Source organism: Phragmites australis, chromosome 7 (assembly GCF_958298935.1).
Source record: "Phragmites australis chromosome 7, lpPhrAust1.1, whole genome shotgun sequence".
NCBI lineage: Eukaryota > Viridiplantae > Streptophyta > Magnoliopsida > Poales > Poaceae > Phragmites > Phragmites australis.
Genome location: NC_084927.1, coordinates 6,945,411 through 6,966,352, shown reverse-complemented (window position 1 = coordinate 6,966,352; position 20,942 = coordinate 6,945,411). Strand labels below are relative to the sequence as shown.

Below are 20,942 nucleotides of genomic sequence, written 5' to 3'. Positions count from 1 at the left end.
CTTGGGATCATCTACCCCACTGTCAGAACACAAATGATTAAGGCCCAAGAAGGGATCACCTCGTTGTGCTCTGCCTTGTCCAAGGCCTCCTCCATGATGTCGGACTCTTGCTGAGCTAGGCTCGTGTTTGCCTCCACGCCGATAGTGGAGCTCTTCACCTTCTCGATCTTCTTTCGGCCTGTGGTGCTGGAGGAAACTCAGGTGGAGGGTTTTTTGGGGGGTTTTGGAGGTAAACGAGGGCGAGAGAGGTGTAAAGAGATGACGGGAGGAAGATGATAACGGAGGGGTGAAAGTTGAGTGCGCTTCCCATCTACTTTTATACGGGGCGACAACTCTTGGAAACGGCTCTTCAACTGACGCCGTGGCATGACTCGAGGTCACGATCTCCTGCTTTACTATCACATCACATTTAATGCCCAATGCATGCGGGAGCTGTTAGAGCAGTAACCTAGGGAACCCGGCACACCACGCCACCATGCGCGTGCATTTTCTAGCATAATCATGATCTCCTGTCAGGTAAAAGATTCTCATAACTACTTAAAATCTCCGTTGCGACGGTCCAACTTTCAAACCCAGCAAGTGACAAGTCTTCTCTTCCGTGTCCTTTCGCAAGGATGGGATGCTATTTTTTGGGCAACTCAAGAATCCTACTCGGATGGAATACCTTCTCAAGGACTTGCTTGAGAACTTGGAGGTATTTGGAATCCCGAATAGACGGTCTAAGAACCCCGAGAACCCAGTTAGACACATCAGCCTAATCAGGAACCCGAGTCTTACTCGATAATGCGGTCGGACAAAATGCTTATCTTTGCTGACTAAGTATTTGACCCGTCGAAGCCTCATTTCATGTACTGGTGGGGGGCTTGACGATGACTAGTAGAAAACTACCATATCCGGATATCCTAGGGTTCTTTGACTTTCTCGGGCATATCTTTATCTCCGGGAAAGGAATCCTTAGATGAATGGAAACTGCCAGTAGACACTTAGGATATCTTGTATACAGAGAAGTTTATCTCCAAGAATAGGAAGGAAGACTCCATAGGACGTACGATGCCCCCCTATATATATGGAGCTTGGGGACCCCGCAGAGGACAAGTGACAAGCCATTAGAAGACAAGATGCAAGCTCATCAAGCCATTACACGCTTGCAGAAGCTCTGACTCCATCAAGTCTTTCGCGGCTAGATCTTCTCAGACTCTCGTAAGGAAGCTGCTGACTAAATTAGATCTATCTAGGCTATCCATGCACCCCCTTGAAACGGTCCCAAAGATTAATACAAGACAAACATGACGTAGGACTATTATCCTAAGGAAGGCCTGAACCTGTATAAAAACCCCTCTGTGTGCTCTTTTGATTCGTCTACTTGAAGCATCTCCTATCTTTTTCTACAAATTCGTAAGATTGGCGGTTCACCAATCATTGACACTCGTCATGAAGCCTACCACCATCTGCGTGGCCCTCTCCCTCGTCATCTGCAACAACTGGCCTGTGCACCAACTCGACATCAAGAATGCCTTCTTGAATGACACTCTACACGAAACAGTTTATTGCTAGCAACCATTCGGCTTCATCGGCAGTTGTACATCGACGTGTATACAAACCACACGTTAGCTCAACAAGTCCCTCTATAGCCAGATTCATGGTTTTATCGTCTCTGTTGACTTTCATGGCTGCAAGTCAGATCCCTCCCACTTCATCTACAACAACTGTGCCAACATCACCTACCTCCTGTTGTACATCGATGACATACTGCTTACAGCATCCAGCACCGCTCTACTTCAACGTATCATCTCCTCTCTCCACCATGAGTTCACGGTGGCTGACTTGGGCTCCCTCCACTACTTCCTTGGCATTTCGGCATGCCAAACCTCTAGCGGTTTTTTTCTCTCCTAAGAGAAATATGTTGCCAAAGTTCTGTATCGGGCCAACATGACTACATCCAACCTGTGCGCCATGCCCATCTAAGCTTGCTCCAACCTGTCCGTTGCTACAAGAGATCCGGTCTCCAACCTGACACTATACATAAATCTCGCATGCACCCTCTAGTACCTCACATTCACCCGTCCTGACATCACACACACTATCCAACAGGTGTGCTTCCACATGCATCATCTACGCGAGCAACAGTTCCAGCTGATTAAGCATATTTTGAGGTACATTAAAGGAACTCTGGGACACGGTCTTCAATTGTCTTGTGGTTCCTCCCATGACCTCGTCGTCTACTCCGACACCGACTAGGCTAGCTGTCCCGACACTCGCAAATTTACGTTTGGGTACTGCGTCTTCCTTGGCGACGACTTTATCTCTTAGTCCTCCAAGTAACAACACACTGTGCCGCGGTCCAGTGCTAAAGCTGAGTATCGTGGCGTGGCCAATGCTATCGTTGAATCTTGCTGAATGCACCAACTTTTCGCCGAGCTCTATCGTCCACTGACCAAGGCAACTGTCGTCTGTTGCGATAAAATCAGTGTAGTATACCTCTCCACCAACCTGATCCAACATCAACATACCAAACATGTGGAGATTGACCTGCACTTGTTTGCGAACGAGTTGCTTTGGGTGAAGTTAGTGTCCTCCACGTCCCCACGACTCTCCAGTATGCTGATATTTCCACTGAGGACTTGCCAACCGCTGTGTTCATGGATTTTTGGTCCAATCTCAACATCTGCATAGCTCCCAGTTGACATGGCATGAGGGTGTTGGAATATCTCTAAGACCATCTCCAACCATATTCCCTTCATTTCGTTCCCTTCCCGATTCCCTTCCCCGTTCTCATTCCCTTTATTTTCTCTCATCTCCAACAGCTTCCCCTCGAGGGGAATCGCGAAGGGAATGGAGAGAGAATCCCGTCCTGAAGGGAATGACCCTGGGAATCCTGTCATGACGGGAACCGTGAAGGGAAACCGTTGGAGCGCTGAAGGGAACGAAAATCCCGTCGTGAAGGGATTCTGACCCTTGAAGGAAAACCATTGGAGATGGTCTAACGAAGCTCATTGCCAACTGACGCCAACCGACTCCGGATCCTGCGTCTGACCCCGCGCTACACTTATGCCGGATCCTGTGCACTGTAGCACGTCCAGCAGCTGGGCTGTTTCGAGTTGTTGGACTCCGGATTATCTCCAACAAACTGATCTTTTGTTTGTGGAGATAAACTCAGTTTAAACTGTTGTATATCTTAGAGATAAACTGTTGTACTATATAAGCCGAGATTATTCCAAATATTCCACTCTTTGATATACCATGCTTTTGATCTCCTTCACCTTCAAGATGTCATTCACCGAGAAATGCATGACAAACGAGGGAACTTTGTAAAGCGGCGCGTAGTTCTGTAAAGCCCTTATTTCCACTTTATAAGCGTGCCTGTTTACAAAATGGTTTTACAGATAGAAACCAAGTTTTGCTGTGGCATATGGTGTGAGTATCAATTTGTTAGATTCATAATATGATTTTGGTAAGTGAATCTACCAGCTTCTTTGTTTCGATGTTGCGGGCAATTTGAAGTTTTCTAGGATCGCCGGATAGTAAAAATAGAGAGACCAAAATAGCGTGAATGTAGATGCTAGTTTCCCGTGTGTGTATGACTTATTATTGATTACGAAAGCATAAAACAGAGAGATCAAAAGCATGATTAAGATGTGCTTATTTTGCCGTTAGACACACAAAAAAAGCATTTATGCATCTATGGTTGGAATCTAACGGCATAGAAGATGGAATCTTTCTCAGTATATTTCATTTTACATGCAATATTTGTTAAGAAATAACATACATATATTATGTGCGACGTCTGCAAACAACTTAGCAATAAACATTTCAACAATACGGCTGTCCCTTTTTTTTCTTACCTTACCCATTTTAATGTGTATAACTTCAGGTTCTTCGAATTTATTTGAAAGACACATTACCATATCCCGCAAATACATCTGGCATCGAAACTAAAAATTAAAGCCCTAATTTCAAGCACTTCCTAAGCATGTTTGTTTAGAAAATGGTTTTAGAGAGAGAAAACATGTTCTGCTGTGGGATATCGTGCGAGTATCTATTTGCCAGTTTCATAACATGATCTGGGTAAACGAATCTACCTAGCAACCTACTTTGTTTCGAACAGGTAATTTGATGTTTTCAAGAATCGCAGGATAGTGAAAAAAGAGGTGCTCGCTGGCATGTCTCACTTTGATGCTGAGGGTGCAAATGGGGATGGGATTGAGTAACAACAGTGGCTGCGAGGGTTGGGATAGATGTTATACCATCTCTAACTGTTTTCTGTTATGATTCAGAATCTTTTTATAAAGGATTTTTTTATCTCTTCAGCGTTTGAACAGTTTTTCTTTCATAATTCTCGTCACGAAGGGATTCTTAAGGTCATTTTCTTCAGAACTGGATTCTCTCTTTTCCCTTCACGAATCCCTTCGAAAGGAAACTATTGTAGACGAGAGAAAATAAAGAGAATAAGAACAAGAAAGAGAATCGAGAAATAACAAAATGAAAGAAATATAATTGAAGATGATCTTATAGGTAAGAGTTGATTCTACGTAGACAACAAAGTGGAGTGACGATGAAAGATAAAAGTGACCCAAAGTTTCCATTAGGTAGTGAGTCTGCAAGTGGAATTGCCACAAGAACACAGTGAATCACTACAAGGATTAATGCGATGATGGTCTAAGTAGATGTTAGAAATAAGGAACAATCTACGATTTGTCACTGAATAAGTGTCTGTTTTACGATATGTTATTTATTGTGAGAATGATATATGAAATCTGGATTTACATATCATTAACACACTGATAACATATCATAAAATAGACAACTTATTCAGTGATAAATAGTAGAATTTCCTTAAAAATAAATGGTGGGATTAGGAGCCGAGTCTACAGTGTTGGGCCAAATAAGCAGTTTTTAGAGGTGAACCGGAGAATTCGCACAAGGCTGATCCATCAGCCCCGTACGCCCTCGACTCCACCTCCGGCCTCCTCCCACGGGCGGCCTTCCGATGGCCGCGCGCAGGTGCAGGTGACGTCGTCGCCGATTTGCCCTCTCCAGATGCTCCATCTCGACTCCAAGTATATATCTTGTTTGCCTTGCCGTTTGGATTCTTGGTGCCTTACGATTTCGATTTGTTTTTCGCCCTAGCACCCGCACCCAGATGTGGGGATGTATACCGGCCTGCATTTCGTAGAATGAGCAGTGGAACACACTGCTTGTTTTACTCGGTTGAATCTGCCTAGTGATTGATTGTTACTGATTTTAATCCTGGTTTTGAAATTTCGCGTTTACCCTAAGCTGTGATTTCAGACCGTTCCGGCATTTTCTTTGGCAAATAGGCTTGGTTCATTCGTTCGGATTGTGTAATCAATCTCTCAAAGTCCAATTTTGTTGATTCGAGTCCCTTAATTATTTACTTTTGTGCAACCAAGCTCTTGAAATCTGATTTGTTCAATCAATCCACTCACTACTAGTTGTCTATATAGGCTCTTACAACTAATATATCTATGACATGGGTGCTAATTTGAACAAATAGGATTGTTTGCTGAAATTTAATAAGTAATGTAGCCGGAATTATTAATGTTCTCTGGAGAAACATTTCGTTCAAAAAGAGTAATTTTGCAACCAAAAAATTGCATACAGGACGACATCCTATGTATAATTTTTGTAGAAATTTATTTCTAAAACATGTTAATTTCAACAATAGTTTGCCATTGTCTTAAGCAGCCTGCATTGACAATTATTTGTGTCACTAATGTATTAATATTGTAAGAAGATTAACCTAATTGAGTAGATGGGCTTGAATTATCAAAACTTTACTTAAGGGCTTGGTCACTCAAAATCAAATAGTTTCAGGGCTTATAGTTCTATTTTGCCAGTGTTCTTATTTGCTTTCCAACATGGATTATCCTCTGCCAGATTGATTGCTCTACATCAGTAGTTCGCATTTCCTTATGAGACATACATATCTTCTATGCTTTACAGCATCTCAGCCTAGGACAAGCTTTGGATACGTTGACTCTGTTTAGTTTTAAACAATAGAAAGCAGGAGATATCCTTGCTGGCCTTCTAAATCATGGTTCAGACAAATAAGTTTGGCTGGCTATGGTCAAACCCCAAATGATCTGTACATAATAATCCCAGTTATGTAGAATTAATGAGGTCTGCCCTTACTAGAAGCCCAATTTACTGATCCTTGTCCAGTGAGTGAGAACACCGAGTTGAATATAAGTTCAAGTGTGGGCTGCTCAAAACAAAACTAAATTATTGCTTCATTTTCCCAAATTTGAGGGGCTATTCTTTGGTTAGCTTATTTATTCAATCTTCTGTGCAAGACATTATTAATTTTGCCACACATAAATATGAGTCCTAGCTGAAGTTTTTATAACCATGAAGGAGGCATTGTTGAACAGAATAGTATCATGCATGTGAAAAGGACCATATAGAAAACCTGAAGAAACCATCATTGTTCTTGACATTGGCATTTTTATTTGAATTATATTTCTTAACGATTACACATTTTCCTTTGGCCTATCTTGATTTTTGACAAGACTTTGTGTGATTCATCGCATAATTGGTATGTCACTTGCGTCTCTGTCTGCATTGAGTGGGAGCTTAGATCAGCAGGCCTGCATTTGAAAGGAACTTCCACTAGCGTAAGGTGTTTGATACTTCTGGCACCATACATAACTTGGTATCTAACAAATTTTATTATTAGTCAGAGCTTGCTGCAGATAGTTTTAATATGCAGCTGGTACTTAATGTTTTCCAGTGTTGTTGGGGGCCTTCCTACAATGATTAAGAGTGCTTGTAGTACTGATAAGGAGTTTATTGTGCATGGAAGAAAATTTTCTGTAAATGATACTTCCGAATGAAATGTGGTTGAATTGCTTCAGTATCTCCTTTTTATTTCTTCGATGTGACACTAATGTGGCCAAAGAGTATGTTCTCAATGAGAACTGCTGGCAGAAGCAATGAGAGTTTATGCGCTAGAAGCACCATTTGAGAGGAGCCATGATATTGTTCAGATGACTAGCACGCTTATGTAGTATGTACTACTTGAGCAACCAACTGGGTTTGAACTTTGAAGAGGTTTCCGTCATGTTGTAAGATGAATTCTTCAATCTTTGCTTCATTGTATTGAACATCTAAACTACCAAGTTAACTTCTTATAAACCTAGGACACTAATCATAGCTAGTGTTCTAACTTCTAAGCTTGCTAAAATGGTTCTTTTGTCTTTAATGTCAACAGATCCTTGAAAGGTGGTAAAGTATCATTCTGGTTCTAATTTTTTCTTTCGGTTTGTGGGAAAAATATTTGACTTTGCCCTTTTGATTTTACTAGATTAAAGCATTATGCTACAAACTTCATGAAATTTGAGGATGTAGACTTAAAGATAACAGCCAGTGCTATAAACAAGTAAAATTATAATGTGTAAAGCAAATATGAAAAAAGTACAGCCAGCGCTTCCCAAACTAACTTTCCTTTTAAACCGAACATAGACCTTATTCTTAACTTATGCTTAAATTCTGTTGGTCTTTCGTTTTGCTTCAGAAGTTCAAGTCTAAATATGCACTTGAGCTCAAAATTCATTTTTTTTACAGGTTAAGCTCAAAATTCAGTGTATGTGCATGGTTGGCACATGTCTGATGATTTTTGATAAGGCACTCGCCCTCATCTTAGTGCTGGCATGCTCTTCCCTGGCCATGATGGAGAAGTTCTGAGGCTAGTGGATAATGATTGCAATAGGCCTCAAGAGGACTCTAACAGTTGTGGATAGAATAAGTAATAATCTAACTAACCAATAGATGAGATACCACATACAAGTAACTACTTGTGCCATGAAAGCAATTTATTTTAGGAAATATATATTTTTCTTGGGAAGAGCAAGCCTTCATAATATTTGCTCCAGCCAATTGTTACAGAATAGATACTACAGCATTGCAGGTGCTGTTAACACTACATTAAGGAACATGGACGGTATTACTGCAGTATCAGCAACCGTAACATGTAGTATATAGCGTTTGCCTTCGGTGGATATCTATATCTAACTTACTACACCATTATGTTGGTTCATACATATATTGATCTTACAATATGCAGGAAGGACTCTATGGAAGCGAACGTACGAAGGAAGAAGAATCAGGAGGAGTAGGGATGGAACATGCCCCATCAAGCATTTGTGTCACCTTTAGCATTGTAGGTCTCATGGTTGGATCCTCCTGGAGACACCACAATGCCACTGCCACAAACTTTTCCACCTTCTTCAGATTGAAAATCGCTTCATCATCACCTTCCACCAGCAAATCAACCCTGCCACACCTATAACAGTCATTTGCCCAGTAAGTCAGTATTTTTTTATCCTCTTCTGCAGCCTCGACTTCAACATTCCGCCGACAACAGATGAGCTCCAACAGGATGACCCCAAAGCTGTAAACATCCACCTTGGCAGTGATGCCAGTGCTCTTGAACCACTCGGGGGCAACGTATCCTCGGGTACCCCGGATACCTGTGTTTGTTTGTGTCTGGTTGGTTCGGAGCAGTTTAGCTAAGCCGAAGTCTGAGATCTTTGCTGTGAAGTTGTCATCGACAAGTATGTTCTGGGGCTTTATATCACAGTGGATGATCTGTGTGCTGCATTCCTCATGTAAGTATAGCAGCCCCCTAGCCACCCCGAGAGCAATCTGAACTCGAAGGTTCCACTGAAGCCTGACATCACCAAATATGAATCTGTTCAGTGATCCATTTGTCATGAATTCATACACCAATAGTCTTTCTTTTCCTTCGTTGCAGAATCCGAGCAACCTGACCAAGTTCTTGTGGTGCGTCCGTCCAATAGCTTGGACTTCAACTGTGAACTCATTTTCTGATTCCTGTTCGAGCTTGTCAATTTTCTTGACAGCAATGCAGATCCCGAGCTCATCTTGTAGCTGGCCCTTGTACACAATACCTGAGGCACCAGAGCCAAGCACCTCCTGGAATCCGCTGGTTGCCTTCTCGAGCTCAGCGTAAGTGAAGGCTTTCAGGGGCAATCCTAGATTGCTTGAGGACTGCAAAGACGGGACTATCCTTCTAGTGATTGTACAGTATGTACCGAAAAGGAGAACAGAGATCAAGAGAAGGTTCACCAAGACAGAGCTTCCCAGAATCAATGAACTTCCAATGATCCAGTGTTTCTTGTCTTTCTTCCATTTGCTGGACTCACTGAGCTGCGATTGGGAATTGTTGTTCTTCGGTACCTTGATGAGAACTGTTGCTTGCACATCACCTCCCATATTGCCGTTTGATAAAGGAAGCTTCTTCTTATAGCATGTACTACTACCGACATGGAACACAGCGACGGCACAGAAACAATCTTTCAGACAGAGCTGCCGGCACTGGTTCTCAGGTATGGGGGTGTACTGCTCATAGTCTGCTAGAGGCCAATTCACATGGTACATCGTTGTCAACTGAAACTGCATCATGGCAGCTGCTTCATCCAAGTCACAACTTTGTGGCCGGAAGTCTGGTTTGCATCCTTTATACTTCCTCTCCTCATCAATAAATGAGTACTGCTCTGGGCACATGCAGGTAGTCTGGTTGTTTGTGCCATCCAAAGTGCAGTAACTGTTAAACCCACATGTACCGCTGCCGACCTTTGTCACTAATGCTTCACAGATATTTTGGGGCTCCATGCTCACTACTGACCATGCCTGACTCCACTGGTTGCTGACTTTCTTTGGGTACACATATTGCCGGAACACACCATCTGGGTCAAGTGTGGCGCGATGGTAGTAGTCCGTCATGGAGCCGATAACCCCTGATGTCATATTGATTTGTGTGCCGTTGTCCGAGGCAATGTATATCCTGCCAGTGGCATCAAACACCAGCTTTGTGGTGTTCCCAGCCACGGACCAATAGGAGTCATATTGGTAACCAGACGGCACAGCAACAGGATAAAGGAAAACACCATTGTTTTGCAGGTTAAGGAGGAACCGGCCACTGGAATAGTCTGTGGCGATGATCCGGCTGCGGAGCATCTTTGGGGGGGTGAGCACTTGTGTGAGCAGGATGGTATCTGTTGGGTTGTTGAAAGTCTCCCACTTGGTGGAGCCATCTGCTGCAGCCAGTACAAAGTTTCCGACATCGAGCATGGTGGCGTATGCTGCAACCACAGATTGAGGATTCCATACCTCTGTGCCGGTGGGGTCCTGGAGCGAGAGCACCCCACCAGAGGTGAGGCGGAGGCTTGAACCAGATGAAACTTGTACAGGCGCTGGTTCTGGATCACTCGTCTTGGCATACCAAGCCACTGTCTTGTCACTGATCTTATTGAACCAGACGGCGAGCAGGTATGAGGAGGTGTTGCCCTCGATGGGACGGAAGCCGAACGCGAAGTCACCGGATGGTGAGAGCCAAGAGCTGCTAGGCCCTTGGGGTGTTAAGGAGGAGCCCAAGGTGATGTTTTGTTGAGCTTGAACAGAAGCAGTGGACAGTAGCAGGAGGAAAGGCAACAGGAGATGCGCCATTGGTTATTTTGGTTTGGCTCTCATTTCCTACTTCTGATGGTAAACTTATGCATCTCTTGGCATTTGTCTTGATTGACTTGACCTGACAATTGAGGTGGAATAGTAAGCAGCATTGAACTGGTCAATTATGACAATTGACTGGTCAATGCTCTTGGTTGGAAGTTTGCAATCACATCAGGTCAGGCCAAAATTTTGACACGGTTACAGGTTCTGCAGAAAAGAAGACAGATTTTTCTCTTTGATTACATTGACGTTTGGGTGAAGCTGACAGGTTCACAATGACTGTTTGGTAGCAAGGTGAGAAATTATTCTATCTTACCTGAAAGCTTCCTGTTATACTTAAGTTTTTCAGAAGAATCGTTATGGTTACTACTTACTACTTACTAAAGGTAGATGGAATTAGTATGAGATTATAGACCATGGAGGTCATGTTTAGTGCATGCCTGATTTTCTTCTACTAGCAATCAGGTTGGAACAACGAGTTGAAATTATTAGAGGAAGCTTATCAACAAGTGTTGGAAGGAATAATTCTACAAATGCAAGAACAACAAGGAGAGACAGACACATGGAAATCCAAGCACTGCAAGAAATTAAAGGTGTTCACCTGACTACTCTTCATGGATAGACTAAACAAGAAATATCCTAAGAGGAAAAACTACAAGATTGAAGGAGACAATTACAATTGCATCCTATACAAGCACAATGTGGAAGAGACTGCTTTTCACCTCTTTTTTGAATGCCCTTTTAGTGTCAGATGCTGGGATTTCCTTGGAATAAACTGGGAACATACTCTTCAATTCTTCTAGATGATACAGAAGGCAAAAGCTAACTTTCAGTTTCCATGCCTTACGGAAATCTTCATAATTGCAGTGTGACACATTTGGAAGCAAAGAAATGGTTATATCTTCCAACAAGCAAGACCAACCTTTCAAAGATGGAAGCATCACCTTTTTGCTGAAGTTTATCTTCAGCTTCACTCAATGTTGTTTTTTCATCTTGGATTAACTCTCTTGTATAGAGCTCTTCCAACCCTCATGCCTTCCTCTGGCATCCTTTAGTTTTCAGTTAGCTTGTCCATCTCTCCTTTTCTCCTTTTCTTGTTTCTTTGCTCTCTTTATTCTTTTATAATAGAAAATATCATATTCCCCAGATCACACAGCGAAAATCTCTATTGCTTTTGACAAATTTCCTGGAAATTTCCCTTTTCTTTGTTTGCAAGGAAATTTCACTAGACTTAAATTTCCCTTTTCTTTGTTTGCAAGGAAATTTCACTAGACTTATTCCTTGCTTACATTGATTTCTTTTTTTTTTCCTGGAACACATCTTCACTCGCATTCAACAAAATTGTCAAATGAGCATGCAAACAAGTCTTGTTTGTCGAGAAGACTTATTCTAAGACTGAGAATCTGTCGTTGTTACCAGTAGGCAGTAATGGCTTTGTGATCTGGAACGCATTGGTCCATAACTATTTTATTTTCTGCTTTGGCTACCTTTTACTTTTGATGGTTCCTGTGATCCGGCCGGCAACTGAAAGGGACGTGCTCCAGCATCCCGCGTTGCAGAGTCAACAACACGTTCTGCCATCAGACTAGTTGCGACACTGGTTCAACTAGTAGCATCTTCGCTCAAATTTGTAAGTTGTTGTACCTTCACTCATACTTACGCACCAAATGAATAACCTTCTGGATTATGTATGTCATTATCTTGCCTCTGAATCTCCTGAAAAAGAGAAGATGAAAACGTCAGCAGTACTGCACGCTCTTACGTAAAGATGGTTAAGTGGGCTGGGCTAAATGGGTCGGCACAGGCACGATCATTTTGGCCTGGCCTAGGCACGGCACGGCACGACGGTTAACGGGCCAGACCGGCACGACATGATGACTTGGGCCGTGCCTGGGCTGGAGCTGCGGCACGACGGGTCGGCACGGTACAACACGGTCCGTTTAACTGTTCATATTTTTGTAGTATTTTATATAATTTGTTTAAATTTAATATCATATAGGATATGTGGTACAATGGTAATATGTTTGATTCCTAAGTAGAAGGTCGGGTGCTCGATTCCGAGTGAAAGCAATTTTTTTGTGATTTTTTCCAATTATTCGTGGGCTAACGGGTCAAAAAAGTCATCGAGCCTATCGTGTCACGAGCCAGCACGACACGACCCAATCTTAAATGGATCGTGCCTGGGCTGAAGTCGCAGCACATGAACCGGCACGACACGGCCTACGTGCCTAAACGAGCCCGTACCGTGCTGAACTGAACCACCCATTTGACCATCTCTGCTCTTACAGAGGCTATTCATGTTCGAAAATGGACTTGTAATGAGACAGACCTCTGATGGCGATCAGCCTATGCTAGGTGAACACCATATGCTACACAAGATTTCACCATTTAAATCAATAAAAAATTTCATGAATCCATCCGAGTCATCTGTGGCTGTTGAATGTACTAAGGAGTGCAGCCTCTGTGGAGAGAGAGGCCGGTGCCATTTGCATGATAAAAGTTGTTGAACTAACATTTGAATACATTGCCCAACATGGACCAAGCCATTTGGTGCCTGAGCTGCTGCTCGAACTTTTTTGAGAGGGAAAATGATAATGAAAAAGGAGAAACAAAACGCTAAGTGGCATTGCAAAGAGAATAGCTTATTTCAATGTTGTAAACTATCTCTTGAATGCTCATGGCGCGACATCCCCTTCCCCTTGAGAGGTATAAACGGAAGTTCTTCCACGTTCTCCCAGATCGCACAGGTAACCGGCCCAAGGTTGCACCACTCGACACATAGATATTCATATGAGTGCTATGAGGTACCGGTGTGCACTCTAGAACCTGAACAGATATCACAGGTGCACGGGGATTAGTAAAATTTTTTTAAGACCGAGAATAACGATTAGAGGGTGAATAGGTGTTTCACAATTTTTTTTAAACTGATGGCCTTTTTCTATTATGATCACTTAAAGCACTTCAAAATTAAAGCGAAAACAAATTTGTAGAAAAACAAGTTGCTATGGAAATCACAAAGAAAGCATAACTCTCATGGTTGGAATTGAACACTAAGTTACATTGAAACCCAATTCATACGTCATCGCACACAAAAGGTTGTAACTTGAAAAATGAATACTTAGATCCAAACAGACAGACTCTGGGTGAAGAAACTCTCCAAGTTAATGATTTAGAGGTAAGGGAATTCAAAACTTTCTTGTATACATTTGTATGTGAATTTTATGACTCTAGCAACAAGAAAAATAACTTCAATAAAAAACAAAATTTCAGCCCTTAAACAAAAACAAAAATTACAACGAAAACCGAAAATCTCACAACGAAGCAATGGAGCCAATAGAAAGACACTAAAAAGGAGATGAACATAAGTATGCGAGCAAACTTAATCTTCATTACTTGCATAGGTCAACTCTATTTTCGGCAGATTACAAAGTATTTTGCTTAAAAAAGCTCTCACTTAATACATAGGCTAAGTCACCCTCTCCCTCTCCTATAAAACCCTAGCACTCAAATTCAAATGGCTGGTTCTACCTCTCCCAATAGCTTCTATTTATAGGCCTTGATAGTTTCCTTGGATACCAAATTTCCTTGTTCCCAAAATACACTTGTAGTACACTCTTCCCTACCACCGAGGATATTTTAGTCCATTTTCTTCTCCATCTATCGGACGACCGTGATGCCTTCATGACATAGTTTTGCCTCAACGCAAGCTTCTCGATGATGCCACATGCACTCCATCCTTCCACGGTTTTGAGGTCAAACAGCGAAACCGCTTCGCACGCTTCTCAAAGCATGACTCACTACCACTTGCTTTCACCTCAAGCAGGAATCACAATGTCGACACATGTACTCCGTCTTGCGATCTTGACCACCGGCAATTCTCTCCCTCTCCCGATCCCTCAGGCGCCTTGTCACTTGCATCGGTATCCCCTTCGCTTGACTTTATTAACATGTCGTCTTTATCCATCTTCTCATACTTTGCTTGACCTCTATGTGCATAGCTAGGATCACCCTTGAATTCACCTGAACTCCTTGATCGTCTGGCACTAAGCACTCCGCTTGGCCCTGATCATCCCACTGTCGACCGCTAAGTTGCATCCATCACCTGCACAATATGAGACAAGCAAACACATATCTCTAACTCTATTATAGATTAGTCACAATCAAAATCCTCAGTCGAAAGCCCATCTTAGAGAAAACGTGAACACTGGATGTTCTGGTGTTCACTCCTCCTGAGCGGCGGACCATTCGGCGTGTTCAACTCACCAGACCACCCATTTTGCAACCTCTACAAATATTAGTTCAGTGTCTATTTCACCCCATCGCCGGACCATCCAGCGAGTGCAAGTCCACCAGAGCCGATTTGCAACCTCTCTGGAACAAATGCTTTGGCGTGCACTACTACCCAACGCCGGACCATCCGGCGTGTACTTCAACTTTTTCTTCTGAGTTTAAATGCTCTGGCGTGAAATCCTTCTGAACTCCGGACCATCCGGCGTGTTCAATTTCCCGAGCGCCAGATCATCCGGCGTGTACAATTTTTCTGGCACAGACACAAAACACTCCAACTCCATTTCTCTCTATAATTTTTGTTAGTCATGATCATAATTGCAGTACATAAACATGTTCATGCAATCCAACAAATCATCAAACCAAAATAACAACCTTGTCAATCACTCATCACATATAAACCAAGGCACATTTTAACTTGGTTTCTCAGTCTCCCCCTTTATGAGTTCATTGACAACTCTCAAAGCACAAAGATTTTGGTTTGAAGAAATCCAACAAGAGAAGCTCATCCAAATGAACAAAAAACTCAAGAAAGAGTAGAAAATATCACTTAGCATTAGAAGGATTGCAAAAACCCGAAGAGAGGCAAAGAAAAACTCAATGCAATGTTCCCCCTTGATGAATGCATAGTTTCATTATGCAAGATTCGTCTTTATGATTTAGTTCATATTTTCTTCTCCTTTGGCAATGCAAACATCAAGGATAAAACACAATGCAATGCATGAACATGCAATCCTAATGAGCTTTCACAACTATACCACAAAGCATTTGCAAAAGCTAGAAACATCAAAGGGCTATGGAGAGTAGAAAGTGGAGCTCGCAATTGCACAAAGGCTAAAAAACATACAGTTCACAAGAACATGAAGCTACACAAGTTAAATCGAAAGAATTGTTGGCTCATTTAAGTTCACATAGGCGAATCATGATAAAAGTAACCACCACATAAGTATCCACTCATGCCGAGGCAAGACAAGGATTAAGAGCTAGCAAACTTCAACCTTAAACTAAGCAGGTAAGCATTCATGATAGCAGGCTTTGCAAATGCTTACATATGAAACCAAGACTTAGTTAGATTAAGTGATTAAAGCAAAATTGATAATTTAGGCATATTTCTTTGTAATTCACTTTATCCTCAAGTTGACTTGAACTACCATAGGTTCACTTCTTTGGCAAACCACATGAAGCATCAAGACAACCGTATTGGATCACATTTTAGTACAAGAAACTTGATTATTCAAGATTATTCAATTTGCATAATTTATAAAAAATTTCACAAGATCAAGTCAAGTAGTGTCTTTGCGACACAAGGAACACATATTCCCCCAAGGTTCTATCATGAGCTAAATATTTGACAAAGATAGAAAATATAATGCAATATTTCCTAATCCACTATCTTGAACCAAGAAGCTTAGAGCAAGATATTTATCAAACTAGCATTAACACAAGAATTGACTAAGCCAAATCAATTATGAACATGTTGATTAAACTCCCACTCACACAATGCTATAGGGGTGACACACTCCAAGCTCTCCCCTCAGAAAAGCAAACCTTGTTACATCTAGAGGCTTGGTGAAGATATCAGCAAGCTGGTGTTGGATATCTATGTGTCTCAAGTCAATATCTCCCTTCTCATTATGGTCTTGTTGGAAGTGGAATCTCACATCTATATGTTTGGTTATGGAGTGCGGGACTAGATTATTAGCTAAGTTTATGGTACTGGTGTTATCACACAAAAGTTGCACACTCTTAAAGTCTAATCCATAGTCTCTCAAAGTAACAACAGCTAGCGGCAGCAACATATTCAGCCTTAGTAGTTGACTGCGCACCACTAGACTGCTTGCGAGAAGACCAACAAACAAGGGAGGTACCCGAGAAATGATAATTACCGGAGGTACTCTTCCTATCAATTCTACAACCAGCAAAATCCACATCCGAAAACCTCAAAGGGAAAGCGAAGAAGATGCAGAAAACCGAAGACCGTACTCGAGGTTGTGTTTGAGATACCTCAAGATGTGTTTCACCGCTTGGCGGTGAGATGTCCTTGGTGATGCTTGGAAATGGGCACACAAGAAGACGATGAAGTGGATGTCAGGTCTTGTCGATGTCAGGTACAGGAGGGAGCCAATCATGCTCCTATACTCCCACTGGTGCACCTCCTCACCATCTTCATCCGGATCAAGCACGGTCGAGGTAGCCATCGGTGTCGCCAAGGACTTCGCATCACTCTTGTCGAACTTCTTCAGCAAATCCTTCGTGTACTTTGTCTGGTGGATAAATGTACCTAGCTTGCACTGCTTGATTTGAAGCTCAAGGAAGAAGTTGAGCTCGTCCATCATCGACATCTCGAATTCCTTGCTCGTAGTTTCTGCAAACTTGGCCATAAGAGCATGAGATAAACCACCAAAGATGATATCATCCGCATATATCTAAACAAGTATGAAATCATTACCATGCCTGAAGGTGAACAAAGCTTTATCTACAGACCCCATCTCATACCCATGCTTTAACAAGGACTTAAGCCTACCATACCAAGCTCTAGGTGCCTGCTTAAGCCTATACAAAGCCTTCTGAAACTTGTATACTCGATGTAGGTATTTGAGGTGCTCAAAACCTAGGGGTTGCTTGACATAGACCTCTTCTTCTATGAAACCATTTAGAAAAACACTTTTGGCATCCATTTGATACAACTTGAAACCTTGGGATGACGAAAATGCAAGGAGGATCCTAATGACTTCTAGTCTAGCTATTGGTGCAAAGGTCTTTCTAAAGTCTATCCCCTCTATTTGAGTGAAACCTTAGGCCACAAGTCTAGCTTTGTTTCTGACAACAGACCCATCCTTCCCCCGTTTGTTTTTGAAAACCCATTTGGTGCCTATGATATGAATATTTGGGGGTGGCTCTACAAGGTCCCAAACTTGGTTTCTTTCAAAGTTTTCTAGTTCTTCATGCATGGCATTGACCCAATTTGAATGAGAAAGAGCATGTCCAACATCATAGGGCTCAAAAGAAGCAACAAATGCAGAATTAGAGAAATGAGCATGTTGAGCAGATTTGGACCTCGTTACCTGTGAAGAACCGTCCAAATAATATTCTAATTAATCACCAGGAGGATCATTATTCATAATCACAACTTCGATGATTAACCAGAATATCATCTCGGTAGTCCCGGCACGTGTTTTGTGCCCAAGGATCGGAACACATGCCTTCCAACATGTACATCACAACATAGCTTAATAAAGAGCGAGTAATAAATATTTATATTACAAGTATTAAGCATGCAACTGATTTCAATAATTTACAACAAAAGTAAGCTAGGAGGAGACAAAACCCCTCAACTCCTAACCATAAAGAACTACGTAGCGAAAAGTTAAACTTATAAACAACAAAAGAGAACGGTGCCGCATGCCCTTAGGCACCGTCTCAAAAACACCACCTTCAGAGTAGGATGCACTACTCTTGCCTGTCACCCCGATCGGCAGGCACGAAGTAGTCAAAAACAACTTCTTCCTCCGCAGCAGGAGTACCTGAAAGCACAGGCATGAGTACGAAGGTACTCGCAAGACTTAAACCAGATAGAGCACATATACATAGCTCGACTCCAAGGATTATGCATTGATCATTACCAAGGATGAGCCACATGTTAGGTAAAACATATGCACTAAGCATCCTAGACATATGTGTGTGAGCAACTAACTTAACCAACAACAACATAAATCTACCCTGCCATAACCAACTGAACAAAAGTAACTGTAAACAACATGTATATCAATAAGTAACAAAAACCAACATCACCATCTCCTAGATACCGAACCATAAACCATACTCGAAACTCTATGACCGATGCAGATGGACAGAAGCATGCTCATGACCGAGAGCGCAGCAGTTTGAACTATTTATACACCCTGCAGGGGGATACTCCTGGACCCACATGACACGAGGACCATACGACTTGTGCCACCTGCTAAAGTGCACACAATGGGGTACTCATGACAACCTTTCCCAACCAGCCCCAACCGTGTGGATCGTGCATCGCTTGGCGTGGCGGTACTAGAACTACTCCCGGAGCAAACTAGTACCACTTACAAGCCCGCCCGCTCACACCGTCGATGTTCAGGCCCACAAAGCCACATCTGCGAAGGTATTCGGCTCGCCTTACCATTAGATCGACATGTGGTGAGTAAGGTAAGTGCTAAAGCTAACAACACCAACGATCGGTGCTTAACCGACGCAAAGCGGTCTACGGTGTCCGGTTTTCCTCTACCGACCTACCCAGGGGAACTCCACATCCGGGCAGGACAAAACACCATCCTAGCACCGCCCACACCTCGTCTCATACTCACCACTCATACAACCATCTCAACCTCAACAAGTGTATGTAATCATAAAAATGGTCCTATGCTCGCGAACAACGGGATGCGCCGTCGTTCGACTTCTACCGAATGACCTAAGCATGGCTAAGCATGTAAGTCAAACTCATACCTAGACATTGACAACATCTCAAGGCTACAAGGAATGTAAATACACAAGTATTCAAAGTAGAAGAATGCAATCGGCATAGGTTCTACCCATTGGTACCCGACACTGACTCACTAAGCATGCATACATACATAAGCATATTTCATCAATTTTAGACTTATCCAATTACACAAGAGGGATCAATATGCTTATTTGCTTGCCTTGATGCACTGGCTCAAATAGGTGGGTGCGTCGGGATCACCCTCGGCCTCTGGGATCGACAGATTGGCGTTCTTTAAAAAGGATCAACGCGTGCAATACCATGAGTATGAATGAAGTGCAAATATATGCCACAATATGCATATAATAGCTGACAATATTTTTCCTAGATAGAACAAGTCATAAGGAAACTAGGAAAATTGGATTCATCGACTTTGGACTTGTGAAGAATTATCGGAGAATTAATAAAGCTTTAACCTAATTAATTAATCTCAGAACTTTAATTCAACATTTAATGGCTGGGGATATTTTTAATAGATAGATTAGTTTATTATGAAACCAAAAAAATTAGTTTCATAATTTTTGGAGTTACAGAGAATTTACTATGAATTTTACAAGTTTTAGCAAACAGAAAACTGTGTTGAAACACCTGACAGCGGTCAAACCGCCAAGAGTCGCGGTCAGATTGCCAGAAACGTGGTCAGACCACCAGAAACGCGGTCAGACCACCCACGTACAGAGAGTTTTGGCCCCTGGCGGTCTGACCGTCCTGAGCTGGCGGTCAGACCGCTGTATACAGCTGGGCAAACTTGGTGAGCTCGCCGGCGATGATTCCGATGACCTTTGGGGTGGGGATTTGAACCTAGAGCATCACCTTGACCTCCTCTACCGCATAGGATCACACACATACACCGAAATCGACCAAAACTCTACTATTGCTACCAAAACATCAAGAACTCATGAACTTCAACCCTAACTCCAAATTCTTGGATTTCGACCAACCAATTCGCGCATCCATGCCATGGGAGCCTAGGAGACTCACCCAAGATGTTTTGCCAAGCTTGAGGACCGTTGGTTGAAGAAGGAAACGGAGGAAATCGCTTGAGAGACGAAGAAATCCGATGTTCTTCACGTTTCGACCCTAAACACCAAAAGACATCAAATCCGGCCCAAATCCTTCGGGAAAGAGCGAACAAATTGGAGGGATGGGAAGCTTATGAGCTAAGGATCGTGTGAGTAACACATGCATACCTTGATTCGGCTCCTAGAGCGCGGATTTGAGGGAGAAAGGGAGAGAGTGCTTGAGAGAGGAGAGCGGGGGCAGCTCCCCTATGCTTAGGCCGGTTGGGAGAGGAGAGAGGCACGGGAGTGAGAGTGAGGGAGCAGGTGACTGCACGTGAGGGAGAGGGAGGGGTGGTTGGCCCACATGTGGGGCCCATGTTTCAGAGAAAAGGGTTTGTTTTGACTGCGAATTTTATTCTTTTTCCTCCCGAATTTCTTTTCTCTCATCCAATTGACTTTTAACGAAGTGCATTAGTATTCTGAATTACAATTACACAAAATTAAATATAATGCTTAAAAAGCATGATTATGCTTGATTGCGTGATTAAGGATTTAGGACGTGACATTACCCTTTCATTGAGATCACCGATCATCATCTGTGGTGGATGTCTCCACTGAATGTGCTGAGGAGCCTTGCACTGTGAGAC

General features: G+C 42.6%; 1 protein-coding gene across 1 annotated transcript; it reads right to left on the bottom strand.

The window, feature by feature from the left end:
• Nucleotides 1–7,831: 7,831 nt before the first annotated feature.
• LOC133923931 (G-type lectin S-receptor-like serine/threonine-protein kinase LECRK4) lies at nt 7,832–10,762 on the bottom strand. The gene has a single exon (XM_062369240.1). The coding sequence runs from the start codon at nt 10,486–10,488 to the stop codon at nt 8,092–8,094; it is 2,397 nt and encodes a 798-aa protein (XP_062225224.1). The 5' UTR covers nt 10,489–10,762; the 3' UTR covers nt 7,832–8,091.
• Nucleotides 10,763–20,942: the final 10,180 nt, after the last annotated feature.

What these genes read in the sequence shown, in the direction of transcription:
- LOC133923931 (XM_062369240.1), bottom strand. Translation starts at nt 10,488, where the DNA reads ATGGCGCATCTCCTGTTGCCTTTCCTCCTGCTACTGTCCACTGCTTCT.